Source organism: Mustela nivalis, assembly GCF_964662115.1.
Source record: "Mustela nivalis genome assembly, chromosome: 11".
In the NCBI taxonomy this organism is placed as follows: domain Eukaryota; kingdom Metazoa; phylum Chordata; class Mammalia; order Carnivora; family Mustelidae; genus Mustela; species Mustela nivalis.
Window position 1 is genome coordinate 73,805,399 of NC_139030.1, and position 24,818 is coordinate 73,830,216.

At 51.2% G+C, this 24,818-nt stretch overlaps 2 protein-coding genes across 3 annotated transcripts in view; one reads left to right on the forward strand and one right to left on the reverse strand.

Annotated features, from left to right (window-relative positions):
* Positions 1 to 2,449: 2,449 nt before the first annotated feature.
* Positions 2,450 to 18,387, forward strand: HJURP (Holliday junction recognition protein). The gene is made up of 9 exons (XM_082690379.1): positions 2,450 to 2,608; positions 3,019 to 3,085; positions 5,557 to 5,612; positions 8,384 to 8,486; positions 10,919 to 10,980; positions 12,220 to 12,312; positions 13,321 to 13,399; positions 14,461 to 16,018; positions 18,127 to 18,387. The coding sequence occupies exons 1-9, from the start codon at positions 2,513 to 2,515 to the stop codon at positions 18,161 to 18,163; spliced, it is 2,151 nt and encodes a 716-aa protein (XP_082546505.1). The 5' UTR covers positions 2,450 to 2,512; the 3' UTR covers positions 18,164 to 18,387.
* A 2,098-nt stretch (positions 18,388 to 20,485) lies between these two features.
* Positions 20,486 to 24,818, reverse strand: part of MROH2A (maestro heat like repeat family member 2A) — a 44,466-nt gene continuing 40,133 nt past the window's right edge. For both annotated transcript variants that reach the window (XM_082689075.1, XM_082689076.1), the window contains exons 37-42: positions 24,562 to 24,744; positions 23,889 to 24,044; positions 22,319 to 22,450; positions 21,575 to 21,677; positions 21,263 to 21,328; positions 20,486 to 20,771 (exon numbers count right to left, since the gene is read on the reverse strand). In XM_082689075.1, coding sequence (XP_082545201.1) covers positions 20,650 to 20,771; positions 21,263 to 21,328; positions 21,575 to 21,677; positions 22,319 to 22,450; positions 23,889 to 24,044; positions 24,562 to 24,744 — 762 coding nt within the window. In that variant the 3' untranslated portion in view covers positions 20,486 to 20,649. The remainder of the gene's footprint in view (positions 20,772 to 21,262; positions 21,329 to 21,574; positions 21,678 to 22,318; positions 22,451 to 23,888; positions 24,045 to 24,561; positions 24,745 to 24,818) is intronic.

Below are 24,818 nucleotides of genomic sequence, written 5' to 3' on the forward strand. Positions count from 1 at the left end.
CGAAGGAGCTGATTTGTGACCCTCCCCTGTTACACGGGAGCGGTGCGGGAGGAGTTTACATAGCAACTCTGGGGTCCTGAGGTCACATGTTTAGGCTGCTACATAGGGACAGGTTATTTGTAGAGAATGGTATCAAATAAAAAACATCTTTCAGGGCTCCTTCCTTAGCTGGGCCACCACTTTGGGCCACGGGATGGGTAAAACTCTGTCAGAAAGGACTGGAAAAACAGCTGGCCAGAAGGACAAGAGCCAATGCACCGGCTTTGGTTCACAAGGGATTGGCCGAAGTGGGTGTGTTTTGGGAATTTCAATTAAAGACATGAACTTGAGATTAAGAAATTGTTCCCCTGAAGCTGCCCATGAATCCCTGGGGTGAAGGAAGGGAAGGTTCGCTCTGGAATCCAGGAGTGGTTTCCTAGGAGTGGGCACCAAGCCCCAGGAGAGGCCAATTTTGAAGTCTCAAATCTCTAACTTGTGTGAAAACAGGGAACAGCATGTTAAATTTCTAAACACTCCCAAGGAAGGGGGGAGGAAGAAAACATAGCCTATCTGCAAAAATTCAAAAAGTGAGAAATTGAATGTATAGGTTCAGTGGCCACTTGCAGCGAGGTCCTTGTTACAGGCTGGGTCTTGCAGAAATCAGACTGGAAGACTGAGTTATCGTGCAGGGTGTTTGTTAGGAAGTGCCCCTCAGATTGAGACCTGTGGAAGGGAGGGAAGGAATCAAGATGGGACAGTTTGCCTCCACTGATTCAATGGAGAGCTCAGGAGCTGGAATGAACTGTCAGGGCTGTCCTCCACTGGAGTGAAATGGCCCAGCCCGGATAGTCCCATTTAGATCTGCCAGTGAATTTGGGCCATCCTCAGGCTGTACTCCATGGGTGAGGGGCTCCTCTGCAACTGAGGGGCAATCCCAGAAAAGGCTGATAACTCAGAGTACCTGCGGATAGCCCTCCCAGGAGCCAAGGCATCTTGAAGGGAGATCCAGGTGGCACATTCTGTGCCCATCACAATACATTTCCTGGACACTTACACTCCATGCACCCCGAAGTTTTCACCCCCTACTTCTCCCTTAATTTCTGCCTGATGGCCCAAGAGGATTGGGGTGCAGGCTGAGAGCTGGTGAAGAGCCCCATCTAAGGGAACAAACAGTGCTCGAAGTTACGGAATTTTACAGTGTTCTTTGTATAATTGATTCCTAATCTCAGTGGTCAGAAGAGATGCTTGATGATTTCAATATTCTTGAATTTATTAAGACTTATTTTGTGGAAAGAAAAAAAAAAAAGACTTGTTTTGTGGCCTAACATACAATCTGTCCTGGAGAATGTTCCATGTGCACTTGAGAAGAATGTGTATTATTGCTTTTGGATGGAAGGTTCCGTATATATCCAAAACCATCTGATCTAACACACCACTTAAGGCCAGTGTTTCCGTATTGATTTGTGTCTGAGTGATATATCCATTGATGTAAGTGGAATATTAAAGACCCTACTCTATTACTATACTGCTGTCTATTTCTCCCTTCGAGTCTGTTAATATTTGCTTTATGTGTTCAGGTGCTATGTTGGGTGTGTACATATTTACAAATGTAATGTCCTCTAAATGGATCGACTCCTTTGTCATGTAACATCTTTGTCTCTTATTACAGTCTTTGTTTAATAGTTGATTTTGTCCAGTATTAAAAGTCTAGCTACCGCCCCCCCTTCAGTCACACACTGCGGTAATATCAGCACAAGCACACAAATATGGCCAAGCTATGAAGTTGAATAAAATAACTAAAATAGCAATCATAAAATAAATTATATCAGCCATACGAGAGGCTGAATCATCTTTCCATTCTCTCTGGAGAAAATACTACAGATTTAGTATCCGTGAAAAGGCTGAGTAAGCACTCAAAAATATGTAAGGGAAAAAGGTGCGCCAGGACGTTAATAAATACATTATTTTCTTGGATCCTCAGTGATATTTATGGTTTTTCTCTTAAATACGTGTTCGCTTTCCTTCTCCTTTTGTAATGGTAATTTGGTGTTTTCTTTCTTGGACCACCCCCCCCCCAGGTCCTAACAGCGCACGACCCCAAGGGCGGCCCCTATACTGAGGCGAGACGGCCCCCTCCTACCCTGCAAGTCACCCAGACATCTCAGGTGCACAAATAAAGAAGCACACGTATTTCACAACAAATTCTCGAGGGGCACGGCCCATTGACAGGCACTTCACCTTCAGACCAACCACCCGCCCATCTCCCAACGCGGGCGTGGTGGCAGACCCCACCCCCCTCCTTTTTGCGCCTGCGCGGAGGCGAAGAGGGGCGGGCCGGAAACTCGGGCGCGGATTGGCCGGACGTAAACGCGTAGTTATGTTTGAAAGGCCCAATCAGCACCCGATTTTTCCGTGCCAGCCAATAGGCAGTTGGAAGGGCAGGCAGAAAGGGCGGGAGTCGCTATTTGAACGGGCCGCGGGAGGGGCTGCCGTTCTGCTTCCGGCTGGAGTCGGGTGTGGGTCTCGGGCAGCCATGGAGGACCAGCTCCTCGGGGACGACGCGCTGCTGTGGCAGCTCCGGGAAAGCCGCCGCCGCTTCCAGAGGCACATGCAGCGACTGATAGAAAAGGTACGGCACCCCCTACACACACACACAGGCCCGCTGGAGTGGGGGGGATAGGGGCGCGAGGCCGACGGGGGAAAACGGGGTTGGGAGCTGGGGTGAGGATGGAGGCGGCGGAGCGCGGGGCCAACGGGAAGGGCGGGAAGGGTAAGGGAGACGGGGGTGTAGAGGAGGAAGCGGGGTTGGGGAGAGGGGACTGGGGGGCTGGGATGGAGAGGGAGGTGGTTGGGGGGCGAGAGGGGGGAACCTTGGGGTGGAAGAGGGTGCTTCCAGACTTCCGGGGTGGGGGCGAGAGGGAGGGAGCTTGGGGTGGGGGGTTCTTCCAGACATCCAGCCTCGCGCTGGCGCCGCCTCCGCCCGGGGCAGGGCCTCCTCGTGGCCCTCGGACCTGACGAGATGCCCTGTCTCTCCCGCAGTACAACCAGCCCTTCGAGGATGCCCCGCTGGTGCAGATGTCCACCCTGACCTATGAGACACCCCAGGGTACGAGTCCTCCCCACCTTCTGAGTGTTTACGCGTGTGAACAGAATAGTGTCTTCCCAGAGCGCGAAATGCCGTCCCTGCTCTCTCATGAAAATAAACCGTGCTCACCTAGGAGGGATTAAAGCATTACTAATTCCCTTGAACCTATACGTTACTTAAATTACTTATTTCCGGCAGAATTACTCATTAAAACAGAATTCTGCAGACCCACAGATGCCTGCCCCTGCTTGGTCGCTTGTTTCTGTCCCCTTGGGCTGGTTGCTTTAACAGTGGAGGCCGGGTCTCTGTTTCTTCATCTGTCACAGGGGGAGAGGACGATACCTACTTGGTGGGGACGTCTGAAGTTACATGAGTGTGTTTGTGGAGTTCTTGGAACAGGGCCCGGCCCTCATAAACACTCCTATTGACTGTCATTTGACCTATTTGACTGGGAGTGTTAACTGTCCTCAGGCTCAGAGCTCTCGGAATGTGACGAGAAGGAGCCGTTCTGTTTAGTGGTTGATGCTGGAAGCTGACTTACCTCTCATGGATTCTCTTTGCTAACTAGGTGAAGACGACAGTTCCGCCCACTCAGTCTTATTCCCAGCTCATTCTGACCCACTAGTGAAGGCCAGTCTCCCATCCAGCTCTGCTGTGCACTGGACAGGCAGGCCCTAGAAGTTTCGTACCAGCTTCTGAAGTAAAATAAAGGGTTAGCTGTCTGCCTTTTTAGCTGAGCCAGCCACCTGTGGGTGAAAAGTTTATGAAGACAGAAGCTAAGATATTCCGGCTCCAGGTTTCACTTACTGTCACGTCTCCGTCCAGCAATGACAGTTGCTTTCCGGTGTTTTGAGTAAGATGAAGTATAGAGACAGGTGATGACAAATCTAACCTGAGGGCAGGACACAGGGCCATGTAGGAATCTTTCCTAAGGGTGCCATTGGCAGGCTTCACTCTGTTCTTGTGCACCGTCTCTGCAAGGATGGGCAGTGTCTGGAGCATTCTGGCCCCTCCACTACCTAGTAGAGCGCCACTGACTCTAAGAGTGAAGCCCACTCTGACTCCAGTTTGAGGAGAGCAGTAGTTGAAGCATCTACACAGCCTGACAGCACTCCTTCTCAGAGCACCAAGGCCTCCTGGAGAGCTTGTTATAGCACAGACTCCTGGGGCCTCCGGCAGCAATGCTGGGTGTGGATTCAGTGGATCTCAGGAGCTCCTGGCTAATGATAATGCGGTTCCCGGACCTATTGCTTAGCCCGAGGAGGTACTTTCTGATTAGAACTAGCGGACCACCTTGCGGCAGAAGTTCCCAATTTAAGGCAACAGCACATGATGTAGAGTGTAGCTAACACTCCCACACTCGTGGTGAAGACAGTGGGGGAATAATAGTTGTTCACATGTGTTGACCACTAACCATGTGCCCTGTGCTTCTGAGAGTCTCATGCTTTGGATTCTCAGCAACCCCTTGAGGTAGGTACTAGTCCTAGGATCATTGTTTCATAGCAGAGATGCAGCAGAAAGAGGTTAGGGAACTAGCCCCATGTCACTTTGCCACACCAGCAAAGCCTTAACTTGAGTTAGCATATTTGCTAAGCATCACTCTGTTCTGGAAAGGCCACATGGTGCAGTGGGCAAGAGCACAGAGAGTCATTGCCCTGGATTCACAGCCTGGCCCCACCAGTTGGCTGTGCAGCCTGAGCAGCCTGGACTTGGTGACTTGACCTACTTCTTGCCTCTGTGTCTCCATCTGTACAGTGAACTTGGTGAGCGCCAGCCTCCTAGAGAGTTAGGATTTCTCTACAAGTCCCATAGATGTGAGTTGTAAATACTAAATGTGATATATGTGGGAAGTGTTTGGGATAGAGCCTGGATCATTGTAAGCACTGTGTATCATCATTAGCAACCATCTCAATCCATTGATCCCTTCTTATTCACTTTGAATTTACCTGGGGGCAAATGGAGGTTTAGGAAGAGATCAAGTATTCTGGCCCAGGTTCTGCTAGCTAGTAAGTGGCAGGACTCCCAAATCTCAGCATTCACCCACATGCTTAGGCCTTGCTCTGTACTGGTAGACTTCCCTCAGAAAGCACTCCGAACATGGGGTAGAGAGGTTGCCCTCAAACAGTGCTTCCTGATCTATGTGTAATATATAATTTACTCTCAATATAACTACTTTAAGGATAATACTTGGCATATGTGTGTTCTTTAACCCCATTTAACTCTGGCTTAATGACAAAACTAGATGAGCTATTGCCTCCTAGATAGGAGACTGTCATTAACGACAGGTGTTTGTCTAATTTTAATTTAAAAAAAAAAACAAAACCTTCAACTCCACAAAGATGAAAAACAACAGAATATCAGAAGTAAGGCTTGCTTTCAGTGTTGTATCTGTCTTTTGCCTGCCACTTTGGTTTTCTTTGACACAGATTGAACAGAAATTCAGCAGTCAGGATTGCTTATGTGGTAATTTTAATTTTATTTCTTTTCTGAAGGATTGAGAATTTGGGGTGGAGGACTGGTAAAGGAGAGTAACACAGGACACATCCAGGTATTTAACGTCAAATTTTACCGCCAACACAAGCCGCCATACAGCAATACCGATGTGAATGAAGGTGTGGGTCAGCAGTGGCTGCGCCAGGATCCCCCAGAGATCGCTGCAGGGCTCCTGATCTCTGGCTTTCTCACCCGAGCTACCCCCCACTTTCCTCTAAGTATTTACTGAGAAGCTTTGCTTCTGTTGCTTGTCAGGTACCCGAAGGAGCTGTCCCCGTTTCCTCTGCTGTAGGCCGAAGGGCTCTTGACAGCAGCGCCATGGGCAGGGCTGGCTGGAGGGAGAAACCCGTTCCTGCCCCAGCTGCAGTCATAGCTGTGAGCTTACGTTGTTGGGTCCTTACAGAAAAGATCCAAACCAGTTGCTTTGAGGAAACGTGCCTCTTTTCTCTTCTGCAAAGGGAAGAGATTAGGGAGAGGGTGCAGGATCACGCCTCTTTCCCCCATGAGGTCCCTTCCAAAACCCCGGTGTGGTTTTCCTGAATTTATCTGTGGACACTGAGACAGGTGGCCTGCTAGGTTCATGGGAGGAGCCAACATAGTTTGCCTTCCCGCTGGGAGAGCCACAGAGTCTTGCCACGGTAATTTTTGCAAGGACGTCTGGGATCCCCTTAATGACTGCTTCGCAGCCAAGAAGACGGTGCCCCAGAATGAAAACGTCAGGGTTAGGATTCCTGAACCATTAACAGGGATTCTGAAATAAAATTTCTTCCTGATGATTTTCATCACACACATCATGTATTTAGTTGTAGAAATGTTAGAGATACATGTAACTATTAAATTCAACCTAACTTCTATAGTCACTCATGATATTTTAGTATAATATAATTCCTGTTTATAATACATGTTTTTCACCCTCTTTTTTCCACATAATATATGTTGTGAACATTTTTTTTCATTATCCATTGTATCACTCAATTACCTTTTTTTCAAAACTGCTCTCGTGGGTAGGCATTTAGCTGTTTGCACCTTCCTTTATTATAAACCGGGATCGGCACACTTCCGACAAAGGGCCAGATGAGAAGTATTTTAGGCTTTGCTGGCTGTGTGTTTCCAGCTACTCTGCTCTGTATTAGGAGGGAATACTCCTGTATGCCATACAATGACAGGCATGGCTGTGTTCCCTTGAGCTTTATAAGACCCCTGTTATAAATACCCCTTGAAGGACCATCTTTGCGTTTTCCCAGAGCCTATACTAGCCCTTATCCAGTAGTTGCCAGGAGGTGCGATCATCAGGTCAAAGGATTTGCACTCTAAATTATGCTTAATAATGATGCCCACCTGTCAGACCAGTATTTGAACGGCCTGGGTTGCCAAGTGTTTTCATCTGCACATTTATTTAAGGTTGTTTTGTTTTTTTAAAGATTTTATTTATTTGACAGAAAGATAACAGCAAGACAGAACACAAGCAGGAGTGGGAGAGGGAAAAGCAGGCTTCCAGCTGAGCAGGGAGCCCAGTGTGGGATCATGATCCTGGGATCATGACCTGAACCAAAGGCAAACACTTAACTGACTGAGCCACCCAGGCACCTCTATTTAAGGTTTTTGCTTGAAATGTAGGAGCACTGCTGCCTGGGATCTATAGAATTTTGAGCTCCTCTCCTAGGATTAGAAAACTAGATGTTATCTGTGCTGACCCCTCAGACTTCTGCCGTCCCCCAAAGTTACTATGTGTGACTATGCCCAACTCTGCCTTCTTTTACCAGACAACCAGAAACTGAGCTGCTCCGCACCCCCAAGATGGTGCCTGGAGGCTGTGGGAGGCAGTAAGCCGCAGTGGGCTAGGTGTGTGTTGACCTATCAGTCTGGTCCCAACACAAGGCCCGGGTTCTTTTTGTAGCCCCAGAGCTTCCAGCCGCTGGGACGTCAGTGCCCAGGACTCAGCTTCCCCTCGTTTTTTTTGTTTGTTTTTTGTTTTATTTTTAAGAATTTATGTATTTGACAGAGAGAGACCACAAGTAGGCAGAAAGGCAAGCAGAGAGAGAGAGGAGGAAGCTCTCGGCAGAGAGCCTGATTGGGGACTTAATCCCCGGCCCCTGAGATCATGACCTGAGCCAAAGGCAGAGGCTTAACCCACTGAGCCACCCAGGCACCCTCCCCTAGTTTTCCAATCAAAAGTTCTGCCTCACCTCCAGACACAGCAGCCATGAAGCAGTTCCAGAGACTTCTCTAGTTCTTCCTATCTGTTCCAGGTGATTCAGCCCTTCCTCACCTGAGGCAAAAGGGGCGACATTCCCTAAGGCAGGATTCAGTTAGCAGGCAGTGTTCACAGCCAGCCACAAATCCCCCTGATCCTGAGGTGACACCTGCAGGGACAGGCCTCACCATGCTCTGACTCCTGTTCTTGTGAAGCGGGGGAGTTCCTAAGCTCCTTTAGCCAATCTGGTGTCTTGAATTCTCAAATTTTACTAATGAGAACCCACGGATGGCATTCGTCAGGATTGTTAGCGAGGCCTATTAGCGGTCTGGCCCCTGCATTCCCATCTTTGCTCCTCGCTTCCCCTACTCCGTCCCTCGCCATCCATAGTTTACCATCCAAGTGGCTCTGGGAATAGCAGCCCAGGCACACCCAGAGGAAGAAAGCCATTCCTTCTCTGAGGAGAGGCCCTGCCATCAAAAGGGAGTCTCAAGGCCCTTTATGCGGGAAGGTTCTAGGAGTCCGTGAAACCTTGTGCTCTCATGCTAAAGGGAGGATTGTAGGGTTGTTAACTTCACTGTGGCTTTAAAGTGTGTTGTCACTGAGTCGAGCCTGTCTTCTGTGCTTTTGAGGACTCCCCGGTGGAGGCAGTCAGCAGGAGTGATGGCAGCCCCGCGGAAGCCAGCACCAGAGGTCCAGCTCTCTCCGTGCCCAGCACACAGGTCCTGGCAGTGGGTGAGTGTCCCTGTGCTAGGTGGCGAGTTCGGGAGGGGCACGGGTCCCCAGTACAGCATTCAAAGTCCAGATCCCTCACTAGGACTTTTTACCAAGGTTATTTTAAAAACAAGAGCATCTTAAAGTGCCTGCTAGTTCCTTCTATCTTGCTTAGTTACATTGTGGTTCTTGACACCTAAGCAGCGCTCAGACCTTCTTGAAGAATGGATGTACACGCTCCCATCCGTTTTTTTAGCTTATTGCCCCTCTTAAAAACATCTCAGGAATTTCACAAGTCTTCAGATTGGCCCCACAGGGCGGTGTTTGGACTGCTGACTCCTGTAGGACGTCTTCCTTCCTCTGCGTCACCTTGTCCTCCATGGGGCTGCCTTCCCTGCTCCAGGCCAGCCCCAGGCTGCCCAAACCCCGACCCAGCCGGTTTTCTGGTGAATCTGTCAGCACTGCCTTTCTCTCTTTGGCGCCTCCCTCAGCCCTTTGCAGCCCGTCAGTGTTGAACGCACTCAGATTTCACCTCAAGCACAGTCAAGCATAGTTGACAGGCCTCCCTGCCTTGTGTCCCTCTCTCTGCATTGGTTTGACTTCCCTTCACGACCCAACTTAGAGGAGCTGCCCTTGCTTCCCACCTGCCAGGCACTCCACCAGCTCCGTCCTGGCTCTCGACTCCCATCTGGAAGAACTCTCAGTGATCCCAGACACCCTGTTGCTGACTCATTGGCATTCTGGGGCTTCTATCCCACTGCCCTCTTGGTAGCATTTGGAGCTTCTGGAAATCCTGGCTTTAGTCTGTGGCCCTATGGGTTTTCTTCCTTCTCCACCCCACTCCTGCCATCCCACATCCCTTCTCTACCAGATGCCCTTTCTTGAGATTGGTCTGAGCCCCTCACTCTGGTGCAACCCCCAGCCCAGACCCTGTCAGTCTCTCTTCTCAGTCTAAATTTGGCACATCTAAACTGAAAATGTCAACCAGAAGAATTGCCCTTGGCACATCTGTAATATGAGCCAGAAACCCAGCCCCTCCCTCCCTCCCTGTGCCTCTGCCTCCCCTGTCCCTCTTGTAGCTCTGCCCCTGTGCCCCGCCGTACCCCCACAACACCAGCCCTTCCCCTGCTGGCACCTGCGACAGCGCCCATTCAGGCATGCCACTTCTCTGCTCAAAGCACTGCAGTAGCTTCATATTGCTCTTGGGATGAAGAGCAGAATCCTGGCTTGCCCACTGTGTTTCACTGCCCCCAGGAAGCCCCCTGACCCCCAGATCAGAACAGACCCCCACCTTCACCCAGGCTCCATACACCAGCCCTTCTCCAGATAGCAGTTAACCAGACTGTAGGTCTGTAATGTCAGACTTTGTAACTGGCCCAAAACCCCCATCTCCTGCTGGCACTGGTCCTCCACAGGCTTCATGTGCTCTGCCCAGCTCTCGCCAGCAGCTCACCTGCTCCAGGCCAGCTGTAAAAATGGATTCAGTCCTTCAGACAACACAGGGCGGTCTTGCCAAGGAGAACTAGGTGTTTACTCATTGATCCCAACTACAACTCCACAAATCCTTAGTTCCGTGAGTTCCTGGACTGCTTGAAATAATTAGAATGGTTATCCCAGAGCTTCACTATCCAATTTGATGGCACACATCACCGGTGGACAGTCAAATGAACTGAAAATTAAATAAAATTTAACTTAAAGTTCCCCAGCCTTAGAGCCACATTCCAAGTGCTCGCCGGCCACACTGTGGCTGACATAGCAGACAGCCGGGAGGTAGACAACAGCCCTGAGCCACAGTGACTCTGCTCCTAGAATCAGGCCATCGAAGGAGTTCAAGGTGATAGAAGGCTTCTCCAGGGGCACCTGAGTGGCTCAGGTGGTTGGGCTTCTAACTTAGTCTCGGGTCATGATCTCAGGGTCCTGGGATTGAGCCCCACATTGGGCTCTGCCCTCAGCGAAGTGTCTGCTTCTCCCTTTCCCTCTCCCCTCCCCCAGCTCCTACATAAGCTCTACCTCAAATAAATAAATCTTTTTTTTTTTTTTTCTTTTCAGTAAGATTTGATTTATATATTTGACAGAGAGGGAACACAAGCAGGGGAAGCTGGAGAGGGAGAAGAAGGCTTCCTGCTGAGCAGGGAGCCTGATGTGGGCCTCAATCCCAAGACCCTGGATCATGACCTGAGCCAAAGGCAGATGCTTAAGGACTGAGCCACCAGGCACTCAATAAATAAAATCTTTTTTAAAAAAAGAAGGAAAGAAAGAAAGCTGCTTCTCCAGTCATATTCCTGCCCTGATGGGTTTGTTGCATTGCTAGTAATCAGGACAGCGACAGATGGCTGTGTCCTTATTAAAGGGAGCACTCTAGAACATACTCTAATGGTGCAAACACTATCCTTAAGAGAAAATGCAAGGTTTCTTTAAAATGCTGATGGAGATTTCCATTTTTTTGCTTTCAGATTCAAAAAACAATAATGATGCATCTTTATATCAGGAAGACATGATTGCTGGGTCCTTCATGGTAAGACCCACCTGTTAGAATGAAGGGACCGAGCCAGAGCTCAGCATGTCCTCATTTCCTGTGTATTTCTTGTCCTCTTTAGACTCACTCTTTGCTAATACCACCCCTCACGTCTCTGATCCTCCTCCTCCTCCTGTCTTGCATGCAGCAGCCTTCACTGCCCCTGTTCAAGCCTGGTTTACTGAACTTAAAAAAAATGTTGGATGATGTTCCGTGTGAACCATCACAGTTCACTGTGCACCCATACCCTTGATCGTGATATTGAAAGTTAGGTTCTAAGTTGGCCTTTGCCTGAGAGGCAGTGTCATAAGGAAGTTGTTTCCAGGGAGTATTTCCAGGTCAGCCCTTGGAAGCCCATGTCATCACGAGGTCACGTCATCAGGCCATTGATTTGCCTGCCACCCAGAGTGGCCCAGTGGTCCCAGAACCACCTGTCAGGATCCAATCTCCTCTTCCCTCCATTGGGATACACTTGAATACACAGAGAACTTAGTCTAGTGGGGTGTCTTTCCTGGTCCCAGTGTCAGATGCTGGAAGAGCTCGCATGTGGGTTTTTCCCTAAAATTGCTGTTTTCATCCAGAGTTTGCCATAAACCTGGTTTGACTTTTTAGTGTCTAACTAGAATAGGCTGTGACCCTGGGGGAAGAAGGAGGGTACTTTTTGAAGTGTTACATAGGGGTGGCAGTGAAGGGGAAGTAGGTGGTCCCAGCAATAAGAAACAGCCTGGACAATGTGTGTTTGTGTTATCCCCCTTATCCTCCTGTGGCTTCCCAGTCCGGTGCAGGGTGAAGGTCAACGCACCCTCTCCCCTGTGCTTGGCAGAGGGGGAACGGAGAGGCCTCCTTAGCCAAAACGCTGAACATCTTTTCTCGTAAATGTACTGATCAGGGCTGATTCTCAAAGTTCAGTCCCGAACTCACCTAAGAATATTCAGATTGTTTTAAATTATTTTCTGTCCTAGGAATGCTGTCCTAAACCTCCACAGACTTCTCTTTTTTGTCTTTTTTTACTTTCTTTTGGATGGTTGCCCCTGAGTAAATGATCCAAAGTTCGATTTCTGGGTCCAGAGGCTTTTCAGAGGATCTGGACCACTTTGCACTAACAGCAAAGAGCGAAAAGTGACTTTGAAGAACTTCATTTACTGATGTGTAGTTAATGAACTTGCCAGTTTGTTCCAGCACCCAAGAGTTCATCCAGACCCAAAACCTCTTATGATTACTGATTCGCTTCTGTATCAGCCTGCAGTGCCTTGGAGCCCTTTGAAAAACAAGTTAAGGAGGAAATACTTGACCCAGGTGGATGTTCTGCTCCAGGATGAAGGACGTTCAGAGGTAATGTGCTTCCCGGCATGCATCTTCTGATAATTGAATCCTAGAGACACACGGAGGCCCACCAATCAGGTTCTTGTTCACTCTCTCTGGAACCCAGAAGGAGCCTCCCAAGCAAGTGTTTAGAAACCATATCATTCCCGGGATTGCAGACTTCCACTCTCCTTGAGGAAGCGCTCCAGGTCCTCGGGGGCAGCAGGGATCAGGGAAGCTCGTGGGATGCATCCTCCGTTGCCCTCTGTTCTGCAGCAGCTCACAGAAATGTTAAGGGGCCCCACCTTGGGGTAATGATGGGGAAGCAACAGCTCCCCGCGGCTCTGGGGTGACAGGGCTGGCACTGGCAGCAAGTGCCCTCTGCATCTGACCTGCGGTTGTGTCATGGGAGGTCTATGCTGAGGTCTGGGCTGCCCCACCGGCCCTTGCCCAGGGTGGGTGTCCACCACGCTCCCCCACAGCCAGTCTCCCAGAGCTTCGTCTGACAGAGCAAGGACACCAGCTCTAGCTTTCCAAGTTCTGTCAGGGTCTTCTCATAAAGGACATTTTCATATTCAGTAACTAGGAGGTCAGTGACGTGGGATGAATCATTTATCTCAAAGGCAGCAAACTTCACAGGAACATGTACTTTTTCTTATTGTGTTGCTGACCAGTAAGAATGCCATGGCCGAGGACCATTGAATTGATGGATTTACTAGAAATGGCCTTTTCCTTTATCCTAGAGCAGCGGGGGGTGGGGTCCTGGCAGATGGGTGGCAGCAGTGACCCTCTCAGGGGGAGTCCCCTGAGGGTCACATGGACAAGCTCCCAGATTTTACTAAGACACCTCCTCCCACCACTGCTGGAGGCTGCAGCCACTGGGATTGTGGTCACACTTGTCACATCTGCTGCTGAGCTCAGACCCACGGCCTGTGGATGGGGAAGAGCAGCTCTCATACCATCCTGCGGGGCCTGGCACTGGCAGTGGGGGACAGCTTAGGACACCCCCAAGTGTTAAATCATATGCTTTGATTTCAGTGTACTGACGATGGAGTTGGAGAGGATACCCCTCTAACACTGAGTCCCTCCTTGGCCTCACCTGCTGGGCCTGTCCATGGTGAGTGTGATATAGAAACTTGGCGTGAACCGTGTCCCTTCTGCTTATGTGCATGTTTCATTGACATAACTGTTAGACCAGCACTTAATAGATAAATTATTCATATTTAACTAACAGACTGCTTTTTTCCTCTGGCACTGTGGCGTGCTAATTGTTAATTAGCTCTTTATTCCAACATACTGTTGTGAAATGTTTGAATCTCCAGAAACACAGGACTCCTACAATAAACATCCTTTGTTTGCATGTAATAATCCACATTTTGTAGCATTTTCTTATTCGCCCACTGCCCCCATGCCCACGCACCGTGTCCATCGACCAGCGCTCACATCTCTGCTGTCCCTAAGTGCTGGCAGGTCTGCTAAGAACAGGGAAACCCCAGGCCTGGGGGGTGGAGCTGTCCTGTGCAGGCCAGAAGGCTCCTGGGCCATCTCCTATCTCATGAATAGTCCTGGCCGCTGGTAGTCTTGCAGAACGTACCTGTTTGAACTTCTCTGGACTTCCTCCAGGTTAAGTTCATGTTAAACTTTTTTGGCTATCCGTTCTGAGTACAGTGTTCAAAATCATTTGATTTCTTTTTCCTCCTGCCATTATCATAAATTTGATAAGCACTTGAGTGCTTTCTGGGTCTATTTTCACTTTTTAGAGTTCTCCCTATCCTCGTTGGTTTAATTTTATTTTTTAAATACATAAAACATGGCACATGTGCAAGTCCAGTCTGTATGAAGAGGTGTATCTGGGAGTCCTGGGTCTTCCCTGCCCCCCAGCCCTGCAGGTAAACAGTGTCATTGTTTGGTTTCTTCTGAGACTTTGAAAAAGACATCCAGCGTGCACACTATCACCCGGGGAAGGAAGACCCCACTGGGGAAATTTTGTGGGGAGAGTAGAAATTTAAGTTCAAGAGCTAGAAAGAAATCTCTGAGAAAAATCTAGTTCTATATTTTCATGGAACTTTCCTCTTTTTTGTCTTGCTTAAAAAAGCCTCATCCCCATCCACCCTTTAGTTCTGTGGTCTCGCCCCATCTTGAATGGTGGCACTTTACCTTGTGTGTGTTTTCCTCCAGGAGGCCGTGGCCATGTGTCCAGAAGGAGTCCTGGTGGCCCAGTTAAGCCGGCTTCATGGACCGGGGAGTGTGATCCAGCAGACCTGGCCCTCGTGCCTAGAAGTGACAGTCTCACGTTCCAGGGGGCTGAGGGGCACAGCCGCTCAAGCAGCCCGGCCTTGGAGGCTGACATCATCTGTGACGTGACCATCAGCGACCTGTATGCTGGCATGCTGCACTCGATGAGCCGGCTGCTGAGCACAAAACCGGCTTGTATCATCTCTACCAAAACCTCATTCATCGCTCACAGCCGGAGCGCCAGGAGGAGGCTCAAGTGTAAGAACAGAATGAACCAGACACCGTGCCGTGGAGCCGGGCTCTCTCAAAGTGTTTCCCGGGAGACACTCCCATCCTGTTCTAAGCCACTGAAGGACAGGAAAGTGTTAAGAGATTGCGAGAACTTTCTAGATGCTTCTGGCCAGAAGGCAGCAGTAGAATTGGAAAAGGCTTTCCCTGAAGTCAACAAACCCGAGATCCACAAATTAGATCCACGCTGGAATAAGCTTAGGGGGTTGAAGACTTTAATGCCTCAGGGGTGTTCATTGACTTACAGCGCAACCTGTACAATGCATCATCTTGGTCAGGAAAATAGACTTAAGGCACTAAAATGGTTAATTTCTCCTATAAAAATCGTTTCCAGACCACGAGTACTGCGGGACAAGGGAAGAAATCGTTACAGGGAAATTGGAATCCAATTTGATAAGCTTCATCAGGAATATTGCCCAAACCCTGGGAAACAGCCCTGCCTGACTTCCCTTCCGGGACCCTCAGCAGTGGCCGTGTACAGGGGTGGTCCAGTGAGCCCTTGCAGCCCCCGGGGCTTGGAAACCCGCAGGCTCAGCGGGTTCCAGGAGGCTTTTGAAGACCTGGAAGAACGAGCTATTGGAACAGTGAAATGGAACAGCGAACCCCTGCCATTGAGGGGTTCGCCTCCCTTGCTTTCAGAAACCAGCTCTGTGCAGAGCCCAGGCCGCTCGGAGCAGACCCTTGACCTTTTTCAAGGAAACCATCTTGAAATACTTAGAAAGTCTGTATCTCCCAGCAAAGCCACATCAGTAGCTGGCAGACAGCCTCCCAGCTGTGGAAGGAATCGTTACAATGAAATAAAGGAGAAATTTGACAAGCTTCATCAAAAGTATTGCCGACAGTCACCGCAGCAGACACAGGCACCTTTACGTATTGGAACATCTCCAGGTGGAGCAAGCCTGGAAGTTCAGTACCCCAGAGGAGGCGCCTTGGAAAAAGCAAACCCAGACTCTGGCTTCCATGGTTCCCCAAAGCGGTCAGCATCACCCCAGTGGAGCATGGAAAGTCCACTGGGCTCGACCGCACTTGAGGCTCAGCCGTCAATGAGCTTCGTGCTTCGGGGCCACCAGTCCCCTCCGAAGAGACGCCGACTATCAGATTCCTTGCTGTGTAGACAGTGGGCCAGTTCCCAGGATCCATCGCGTGTGGTGGGCCACGCCATCCCAGGGCCAGGGGAGAGGCCGGCTCCCGACAGCCACCCTGGCAAAAGAAGGTGCGTTTCTGTGGGTCGAATATGGGTGTTTTACAGGAGGATTCTTCTATGCTCGTTTTCCAAACCTCCCCCAAATTCTTTTCCTTCCTCTGAAATGAGCATTTATATCCAGAACCTGTTTGTGGGTGGGATGTGTCGAGGTGGGGGCTGAAAGGGTTCTTAGCGGGAACATTTTTCACACTTCCCACAGCAGTGCATTTGGGGGACTTTTCTAAGAAGCCTCACTAGTAGTGCGCTCTGTCTGTCTTTATCCGTTTGTGTCCTTCCCAGCCTCTCCTGGTCCTACTCCAAAAACAGACATCCTAAAGCACAGCTGATCTGCAAATAGTGACTTTCCTTTTATTTCTGGACTCCCTGCCAGGGACAGCAGGAGCGGCTGGCCTGGGCCACCTGCTGCTGCTCCGCGACCCAGTGTTCGGCATGGAGGTCCCACCTCTTCCTACAGTCTGGTTCGTGCGGGCACTTGAGTCACGTGTGAATGCGTGTGTGCCGTTCTTTCTCGGGAGAAAAGCTGCAAGAAGGCGGGGTGGGGCGAGGCACCGTGGATTGATCACCGTTTTCCCATGAGCCCCAGGCTTTCCAGCACACGCTTCAGTGTCCCCAGGCTGGGGCTTGGGCAATGAGACTCCTGACCGAGCGCACATTTGTGGTTTTATGCATTGGTGGTGTGGGCAGGTGAGGTCATGTTGAAACCTTCCTTCTCCCTCCTAGCCCCAAGCAGACGGGCGCCCCCCGTCAGTGGCCATTCAGATGGACCCCATCTCCCCTAAACATGCCATATTCTCTTTTCCCCACTATGAACCCATCCCAGGAACCTGTGCGTTCCTCTCAGGGATGAGCCCTGAGCTGTCACTGTCCCCACCCCTGAGTGACCCCACTGGTCTTTTCCTGCCTTTGCCAACTCACGCTTCTCGGCATTCAGACCCACATGGCCCCACTCTCGGAGAGTATTTCCAAAAACCTGAGAGGGTTTTGGCTGCAGGTGGGGCTGGGTACAGGAGAGGACTGGTCCTTCCTGAATGAACACAACCCGTAGGAGCCAGTGCCTCTTCAGGGTCAGAATCATGGTCTGGTCTTTTTTCCCTCTGCTTCCACTTCCTCCGGCTGCCCCTGTATCCTCCAGCCTGCTGTCTGGCTTGTCCTCCACCGAAGCCACTGTTCACCAGTGCCCCTGATGGCCACGTCCCGGGGCATTAACCATGCGGTGGCCTCTTCCTCCTGACCTGTCCCCTACGTTGTCCTGTCCCTCAGCTTCACCTCTGTGGCTTTTCCCACCTCGTCCCCAGATTTGCTGCCATGTCAGGCCACTTGCTGACCCAGCCCCTGGAGTTCAGCGGGGTCACTCCCCCAGCCCTCTGCCGCCGACCCACCCTTCCCACCTTCTCGATGACTGGCAGTCTGTTCTCCTGCCCAGTGAGGGCCTGCCAAGGTCACAGCCAGGAGTAATGCCTTGTGCCTGGCAGTGGAGCAGCCAGAGGAGAGCTCGGCCCTCAGTGGGACCGGCTGCCCTGGAATTTGGTAAGTCATGGTGGCCATGCCCTGGAGGCCTCTCGCAGTTCCGTCTTAAAGCTGTGGCATGAACACACTTAACCATTTTCCACGTTTTTCTTCTTTTTCTACTTATAAATCTTGAGAAAATGGACCAAATCTTCCTGAGCTGCCTACAGAAGGCATGTTAATGGCTGACGTCTGAGTCCCTTTCTGTGTGTCTGGCTGTGCAGAACCTTCTCACTGCCTCCTCCCTGCAACGACCCCTTTCATGAGAGAGGTCTCATCTAACAGGCAGGCTCTGTCTCTTACTCTATAAATAAGGGAGTGTAGCTGAATAGCTGAAGCCTCTCTCGAATCCTGAGTCGGCCCAGGCCCTTGATGCCAGGCCAGGAACCACCTGGCTCCTGGGCTTAACCACCAGGTGGCGCTGCTCCCTGGAGGCGGGTAACCCTTTGGCGGGTTTTTGCGTCCTTGACACATTTTCTATAGTGGCACACAAATGCTTAGATATATATGCAGTGGAATAAATACAGAACAGTTAAGGTTTTGGTGGCATGGGAATTCTAGTGGAATTTTACTGAAATCATTTTCCTTGTCCTCTTTTTTTTTTTCTAAAGGAAAGAACACACCTTTCAAGATGGAAGAGAAAAGTGATTTTTGTACTCAGAAAAATTGAAAGCTGAAGATGTGTAGCCAAGTTATTTTTCAAGAGTTTGTCCCTCTTCCCCTGTACTCTGTGTGTGTTTAATCCTCAAGAGTATGTGAGAGCTGGCTTCACTTATCTGCCCTTCAAAGCAAATTTCAGTGAAACTTGTCCCTTTGAAATGACTCTGAGTTCTTGGTGTAGAAATTATTTGAATAAAGTTGCTCAGTTAAAATTTTTCATGTGATCCTTTATGGGCTTATTTTCCTTGTGTGTTCTTTTTAAAATGTACACACATCCTCAGAAAGCTCTCCATTCCCAGTCACTAGAGAGCCCTGTTTGCTCTAAAACCCATGTCCGCCCCGGACATGAGGGTTTAAGGTTTAAATTCAGAACTAGGGACCTGGTCTCTTCTATGCTAGCAGGTAGCAAATTAAAACATTAGCTCATCCCTGAAAAGTAATTCCTAACATCTTAATGTTTTTAGCTGAAAACATGCTGTATTTAGATAGTCCTGGGATGGTCCCAAACCTTGCAACCACACGGCGTCCCTGACAAAGCATTTGCTCACACTGCCACCGCCCCACAACCCCCCACTACACCACCTGCCTCCTACCCAGCAGGCCTGTGCTACTGTTTTCTGGCCCAGCCAGGCCCTTGCTACCGGAGAGGCTGGAATAGCAGGGTCACCTAACAGAAGAAGGCAAGCTAGGAAGAGCTCAGGCACGGGTCTTAGGTAATTGATAGGATCTGCCAATAAAGGATGCCATAGACTATGTAGGATGGTGGGTATTTTTAACATGCCCACTTTAGTACTACACGCATTCCGTGTCTTGGCTTCACCAAAAGGTGTTAGCACTTGCCAGGAGCTGATGGGTATTGGTATCACATATCAAGATTCTAGATAGCTGGTTTCCTCCACGCTCCTGTTGGGTGTCTGCTGAGAAGGACGCGTGCAGCCGCGATCCTCGAGTGCATGCGTAAGCTTACCTGTGGCATACATCTAGACGTGAGCTGGTCATGGATAGGTGTCTTCAACTCCTCTAAGTTTGCCAAATGGCTTTCCCAAATGGCTATTCCAGTATGCAGTCTGGTAATAGAAGAGGTCCCATTACTGCCACCCGTGGGCGCCACTCGGGGCGGAGGTGGGGGGTGGTTGGTTTGTGAAACGTATAGCAGTTTGCGTTTCTAGGGAACTGGATTTTCATTTGCTTTCTTACTCATCTGGGTATGTCCTGGTTGCCAGTTCAATTACACAAACCAATCTGGTCTGGAATAAATTGTAAGTAATTTCTCCTGTCTGTGATGTGTCATTTAACTCCATGGCACCTTACTGTAAAGAAGTTACATTTTAACAGTCAGATAGCCTAACCCTTTATTTTTTTCTGGCATCTGCTGTTAACTTCTTAGAGAAACCCTAGTCTCAGGATTAAAAATACTCTTTCATCATGCATCTTTGCTTTTCTAATTTAGGTCCACAAACTTTCTAGAGATGTTCTGTGCAGGCACGAAGGGGATAAAGCCTGGTTGTATGCCACCAAAGCTCTTTCCTCCACACCTGCCCCAAGTGACATGTCTGATGCTGCCCTAATCGGTGGCATTTGGGTCTGTTAACATCGAGAGCTTCTCAGCACTTAGCAGGAAACACCGTCACGATCTATCCCACGGGAGCCACCAAACAACCGGAAAACCACTGTCCAGGAAGGCTTGCACACACGGATGGTTCTCTGCCCTGACCCACAGCCCCCTCCCACCAGTGGGCCCAGGGTGTTGACTGCCCTGGGCAGTCATGTTGAAACAGCCCGCAGTCCCACTCTTACTGCTCAGGAGACTCTGCTGCCGGCGTGAGCGTCCCGAAACCTTCCCCTGCTCACCTCTCTCCCCTGCCTCGTCCTTGGATGTGGCGATCATTTCTCCTTTTTGAGCCTCAGCCAAGTTCTGTTCCAGGCTCTGCTGTGTCCCTGTCCCAGCCTGTCCCGTCAGGCTCCATCGTGGGAAGAGTGAGGGCAAGCCTGATGCGGTGTCACTTCCCCAAGACACCCCCCCCCCCGTCACCCCCAGATGAGGTGGCCACTCCCCACACCTCTGCACCCTGGCTGCAGCCCTCCTTAGTCAGCTGCCTATCATGGTCCCTGCGCAGACGCCTCTTTTCCCTTCAAGGGTCAGGTCTGGTGGGGCAGAGGCTGGACAGCAGGCTGCCTCCCCTCACTGCCTGGCTTTCAGACTGGATTCAGACACTCACACTCCGGGGAATCGTGGGGACTAAATTCTCCCTCTGCCCTGCTGCCTTGGCTCTGAGATGTTGTCACCTTACAATCAGAAATCTGCACTCCCAACGGTAATGGAGCTTTATTTCAAGGGGAGGGAAAAAAGGGACGCTGACGATTTTAGAACGATGTTTTTCTTAACAAACTAAATTAAAAATGTTTTGCCTCGCTGCAGTCCGGCTGTGGTTTGTCACTCCGAGGGGGCAGTTTATACTTTATATTCGAACCGTCTAGCAAAATCCTCCTGGGGAAGACAAAAGCGGCTGCTGGCTACACGTATCCAAGATTTTGAGAGTCTCCAAGGCTGCCCTGCGGACCTCGGGGTCCGAGTCGAGCTGTAGCTCCTGGAGAGCTGAGAGTGAGCACAGACAGGAGAGAATCAGGAACCAGTGAGGCTGGGCCCCCAAGCTGGTAGAAGCTCCCCTAACCAGACCTCCTGTACAGTATGGGGCTCATGCGGGCTGCAGAAGGGGGACCCCTGTGTTTGCAGCCAGACGACAGCAGGTGGAGCTGTGCCTGCACACATGTCCCCCATCTGAGCCTTCGGCTGCTTCTCCACCAGGGACAGAAAGATCACCCACAGAACCTGGGCGCCCTGTGGATCTGTTGAAGGAGTCAGGGTGGAAACATTTTGTAAATATTTGTAATGGGGAGGCTGGCAGAAGGCACGAAAGGACTCCACACCCAACTTGTTGTCTTCCTGGAGAGCCCTTCGCAGGCTCATGCAGCCCTCTGTGCCCTGATTATACAAGGGAAGGGTCGCCTGGCTCTTCCCTGGGCGGATTCTCTAAGCTCCCCAAATGAGGTTAGTGCACTCAGTATGATTAAGTCTCCATTACTTACAATTCCTTAATGCTGGGAAGTCCAGTTTTCTCAGATGGTGTGCAGACATCTGCTTCATAATAATTCCTAAAACGAGAGCCAGCAAAATGCTCATCACGCAAATACTGGGTCAGCAAGAGAGTCTGTTTTGCCTTTTGAGATAACTGTTTAGCACTCCGCTGAAGATGCTTAATAGAGAAACAGGCAGGTGTGAAGCTACGTGGGAGAGGACACAGAGAAGGGGACTTCCACCAGAGTCTGTCCCCTACCCTGCTCCCTGGCTCAGGTCTGGCCCTCAATGCCCCTCCCACATCAGGAGACACGCTCACCCACCTGCCAGGTTGCAGGCAGCAATCCGGATCCTTGACAAGTTACTATTGATGTAGGTCATTGTTTCTAGTAAGAAGTTATAGAGCACGGCAGGTTTTTTCTGAGTCTGCAAAAGACGAGGGGTGAACAGAACCAGGGAGGATGAGATCCTAGAGATCATCTGCTCAGAGTGTGTTCCCATCTGTCTGATGTGCAAGGGTCTTCCCAGAGAAGGCAAGTGCCCACCCCAGCATCACACAGCAGACTAGCAGCTGGACGACATAAGGACCTTCAGACCTCTGTTACATTCTGTCTGACCCAGAGAAGAGACGATATTGTCTACAAATGGAGCGGTTGTCCACTACCGTGGCCGCTGGCCACATATGGCCCTGGGGCACTTGAAATGTGCCCAGTCTGAATTAAATATGAAGAGCTTCCTGCATTTTGATGACAGTAACTCAAAAGCGTAAAATATCACATTAATACTTTATACATTGACTACATGTTGAAATGACAATGGTTTGGATCCGCTGGGTTAAATAAAATCTATTATTCAATTTGGTTTCACCTCTTTCATTTTTCTTAACATAGCTACCAGAAAATGTATGGATTGCATTCTGCCTCTGTTGGACGGTGCTGGTCTTGACGTTTCATATGTGTGAGGTGAGCACAGGCTCACAGGACAGAAGTCTGTGGCAGCTGCAACCCTAAGCCCCAAACCCCAGGGCACCCAACCTCCAACAGACCCATGGCCCTCAGCTTCCTCACCAGGATGGAGCACAACGTTGTCTGGAAAACAGTCATCCCACCAGCCTCACTGCTGTCCCTTTGGCCCGAGCTGCTTTCCAGGGCCTTCCAGCCCCAGAAGTGCACACACTGAAACATGGTGGCCATACAGGCCTGGAGAGACACCAGGCAGAGGATGGAGGAAGGGTGTCAGGCAGACCAAGGGGACTCCCATGGTCTGGGGGTGGGGCGGTGGATGACAGGGCTGACGTTCCACCGATAGGCCAGTGGGCAGCCCCGGAAAAGCCTCAGGAGGCCACAGAAGGGGACCTGGGACCAGATCCCTGCCACCCTATACAGTGTCTGGTGTGCATTTAGGGAAAAAGCCCTGGAGACAGATGCAGCCTCAGCAGCCCAGACTGGGACCTGCCCCTCCAGGACACTGGGGTCAGGAGCCTGGCAGGGACCGGTAGCACCAGGATGAGCTTTCTCAGCCCCAGACCCTCTCTGAGCACTGCAACAACCAGGCCCCTGGCCTCTGGCCTCCAGCCTCCAGCGGGGACGGGCCACTGGAGACTGGGGGGCAGGGCGAGGCCGGGCTATCTATTCCCCAGGGACAGGAGTGGCAGCAGTGTGCCTGGGACCAGGCCACGTGGTCCTCCTGCTCCGGCCCTCTTGGCTGTTCCTTCCTTAAACCCTCCGGTCCCCTTCCTAAGTGTGCCTTCCCGGAAGCACGCCCCCCACACGACTGTTGCTGCGACAACTTACAACAGTGTGAGCCAGTGATGGATTTGTGAGGAAAGCACCTCTGAGAGGTGACAGCAGGTGGCCTGCGTTATCAGGATCCCCGAGGTAGAGCAAGAGGCGGGAGTGATGCCCTCCCCGACCTATGGGTGCCACCACGCCACCCTGCCCTGCATGGACCCCCACAGGATTCTTGGGACCCCAGAACCGGAGGCCAAGGTGCTAATTGAGCATGAGCAGCTGGGTACACCGCAGCTCACTGGGAGACGGAAGAACGACCCCTCGGCTCAGCCCCCTCCCCGCTCCCCCCCAGTCCACACAGGAAGGTGAGGAGAGAGAAGACAGAGGTGAGGGTCAGGAGCCTGCAGGGGGTGAGAGTCAGCCATCAGATGGGCAGGAGCTGTGGGAGGAGCTTGAAGCAGCAGGGGAGCTGGGCCTCCATAGGGAGGAGAACCTCGGTATGCAGGGCCAGGGCAGGCACCCCTCCCCTCACTGCCCCCAGTAGCCCCAGCTCCAGCCTGCCCCACAGGGAGCCACTGAGGAGGGATTTAAGGTGAGTTTTAAGCTTCTGTTTTAAGGGTGTGAGTCATCACAGGATATCAAACTGTAGAATCCACTGGAAGAGAAGGCAGATGGGGCAGAGGATGCTGGCAGGCAGCCACCGGAGAAGAAAGCTACGCCATGTGCCCCTACTGAGCGGAGACACCTCCGTAAGCTAGTCTACGGGTCATCTGAACGGCCCCCTCCCCAGCCTGGCATGAGGAAAGGGGTTGATGGAGAGAGGCAAGGGAGAGACCCCCTCGCACATTCTCCTTTGGGGGCCAGAGGTCCCCACACTTTGGGACCCAGAGAGGAGGGTGTGTCTGACCTGGGCTGCATCTGAGCAGGGGTCCTGGCAGTGCAGCATGAGGGTGATCCAAGCTTTCTTCACTTCCTCCTTGAAGAAGTGCTTCTTGGAAATCCTGACCACCTTCGCCAGCTTCCCGAACAGGACGAAGGCTTTCAAACGCAACAGCTCGCTCTCCTATGGCCGAGATGCACAAGCAAGTCCTTAAATTCGGGAAGCAAGAAGCCCAGCAAAGCCCCAGCTGCTCTCTGTGGACCCTTCCAGTCACCTTGGCCCCTGCAAAGGCTTCTGAGACATTCCACCAGGATGGAGGCTCACCTGCAGGGCTCTTGGGACCGGGTGCCATTCTGGGGCCTGTGACCTAGTCTTGCCCAGAGGAGGGCTGTGTCAGAGGTGAGGGCACACCGCCACCCAGCAGGGGCCCAAAGAACATCTGTAGGCTGTAAGGAATTCTGGGGAGAAGCTCACACCCTAACAGGAGGGGAGGGGTCCCATGAGTCCTAGAGCAAGGGTTTCTGGTGTCTTTCACAAGATCCCACCATCAGCTAATGGATGCGTGGGCACAGGCAGACCTGTAGCCCCTTCTGTCCCACAGGAGAAGAAGGGTTCAGATGTTGGCTGAGGAGGCATTTGGGGAACACCGCCCCCCATACCCGGAATGCCAGGGGCCAGCTAGGTGATCGTCTAGACTCACGTTGTCAAAGAAGGCCCTGCACTGCTCGCAGATGATGCTGAATGAGGACCCCAGGTCCCCCTCTCGGAGCTCAGCCAGGATCTTGGCCAGGGCCTCCATGCCCTCGGAGGCCACACTGGAGTTCACAGGCTCCCGCAAGGAGTCCAGACATTTCTCCAGCAAAAGCTTCCGGTACTGCCTCACCTGGGGGAAGGGGGGATGGCGAGGAGCTTCAGTCCCCGCCTGGTCTGCCAACACCGGACCCTCAGCCCACCAGG